Source organism: Sinocyclocheilus grahami, unplaced genomic scaffold (genome assembly GCF_001515645.1).
Source record: "Sinocyclocheilus grahami isolate Dianchi unplaced genomic scaffold, SAMN03320097.WGS_v1.1 scaffold4584.1, whole genome shotgun sequence".
Classification (NCBI taxonomy): Eukaryota; Metazoa; Chordata; class Actinopteri; order Cypriniformes; family Cyprinidae; genus Sinocyclocheilus; species Sinocyclocheilus grahami.
The window spans coordinates 1087-2632 of NW_015509495.1; the positions used below are offsets into that span (position 1 = coordinate 1087).

Here is a 1546-nt window from a genome sequence, read left to right on the forward strand (position 1 = left end):
CAGAGATTTTGTGGGAAATAGAGGCTGTGCTTTACGTATTTCAGTAGTTTTGAGGAATACATGAGCTCTTCCACTAGCAGAGCAGTCGTTTATTCCAGTACATCATCCGGTGCATGTGTGTTTACTCTCGGTGTCTTTGAAAGCAGGCTTTCCTCATGCTAGTCTTTGTATGTAACGTTACTGAGCGCTGCTGGAAGACATCAGCTCGACTCCAGCTGCTTTCATTAAACTGTGCTTTGCTTCCTCAAGGTCGCGTTTTTGCCTTACAAAAACTGTAGTTTCTTCATTGCTTCACGCTTGGTGTGAACTTTATTTCTTTTGTTTGCGAGATAATAGCAGCCACTGAATTGCTAGCGGCTAGCTAACGTTAGCCCGCTTCATTCTCAGTCGGCGTGTTGGAGCTGCTGGAAAATGTCAGATTTTGACGAGTTTGAGAGACAGCTGACCGAAAACAAGCAAGGTGAGGAATAAAAGGTTAACTGTGAAGAGAATGAGGGTATGGTCAAGTGTTCGAGCTGATGTGGTAGTTGTCAGTGAGGAAATCTCTTCTCCTGGTGGAGCTGGACTTGCCTGCAGCCTGAAGGAGGGTCTGCATCACATTGCACAGATGCACACCAGACAAATACAGTGATGTTAAGTCTTAAATGCATTGCAAATCTAATTTACACAATGTGTGTGTTTGGGGTTCTGCAAAGATAAGCAGCTTAAAAATAATGTTTATATAATGCATGCATGCATAAATATGTTCTGGGTTCAGTGTTAAAAGTTGCATGTGATGATTAAAATGCTATCCATGTTTACCTCTGTAATTAAACATTTGATAAATTCATAATAAGCAGGCCTAGGTTTATTTAGTTAAAGTGACAGTTCTCCAAAATGTCAAAATCCTGTCATCATTAATTTAGCCTAATATTCTTCCAAACCTGTATGACTGACTTTCTTCTGCAGAACACAATTAAAGATATTTTGAAGAATGTTGTTCAGCCCGTAAATATATTTCAAAAAAGCTTTATTTGTGGCATTGGTGTCTATATGAGCATCAGTAAGCAGATGGCAATTTGAATGAACATGTTGAATGTTTTGTGCTGTGCAGCGGACCGAGACAAGGAGAACAAGCACCACCGGCGCAGTGGCTCGAGAAGTCGCAGCAGAGACCGGGACAGGAAAAGAAGGAGCCGGGATCAAGATAGAGAAAGGAGAGGAGGCAGCCGAGATCGTCATGGAGACAGCAAGGACCACAGACCCAGACGCAGGTAAAATTGGAAAAACTCAAATCCTTAAGGACATTCACTGAAAGCTTTACGAAAACCTGTATATTTTCAAAGACCTTCATTGTTGATCTCTCTGTCTCCATTGGCAGTCACTCTCCACACCGTGAGAAGAAAAAGATTAAAGTGAAAAAATATTGGGATGTTCCTCCTCCTGGATTTGAACACATCACACCCATGCAGTACAAAGCCATGCAGGGTAAGAGTCTGTTTTCCTTTCATTCCTGGTTTGACCCCGTTTACATCTGCTCTTGAGCTATATCTCTCGTGTGATCCAT

At 41.9% G+C, this 1546-nt stretch overlaps 1 protein-coding gene across 1 annotated transcript in view; it reads left to right on the forward strand.

Moving 5' to 3' along the window:
- Positions 1-6: 6 nt before the first annotated feature.
- The window catches only part of LOC107576900 (splicing factor U2AF 65 kDa subunit-like), an 11541-nt gene continuing 10001 nt past the window's right edge, over positions 7-1546 (forward strand). The window contains exons 1-3 of the mRNA XM_016263021.1: positions 7-460; positions 1094-1253; positions 1361-1467. Of these exons, the coding sequence (XP_016118507.1) occupies positions 412-460; positions 1094-1253; positions 1361-1467 (316 nt within the window). The 5' untranslated portion in view covers positions 7-411. The remainder of the gene's footprint in view (positions 461-1093; positions 1254-1360; positions 1468-1546) is intronic.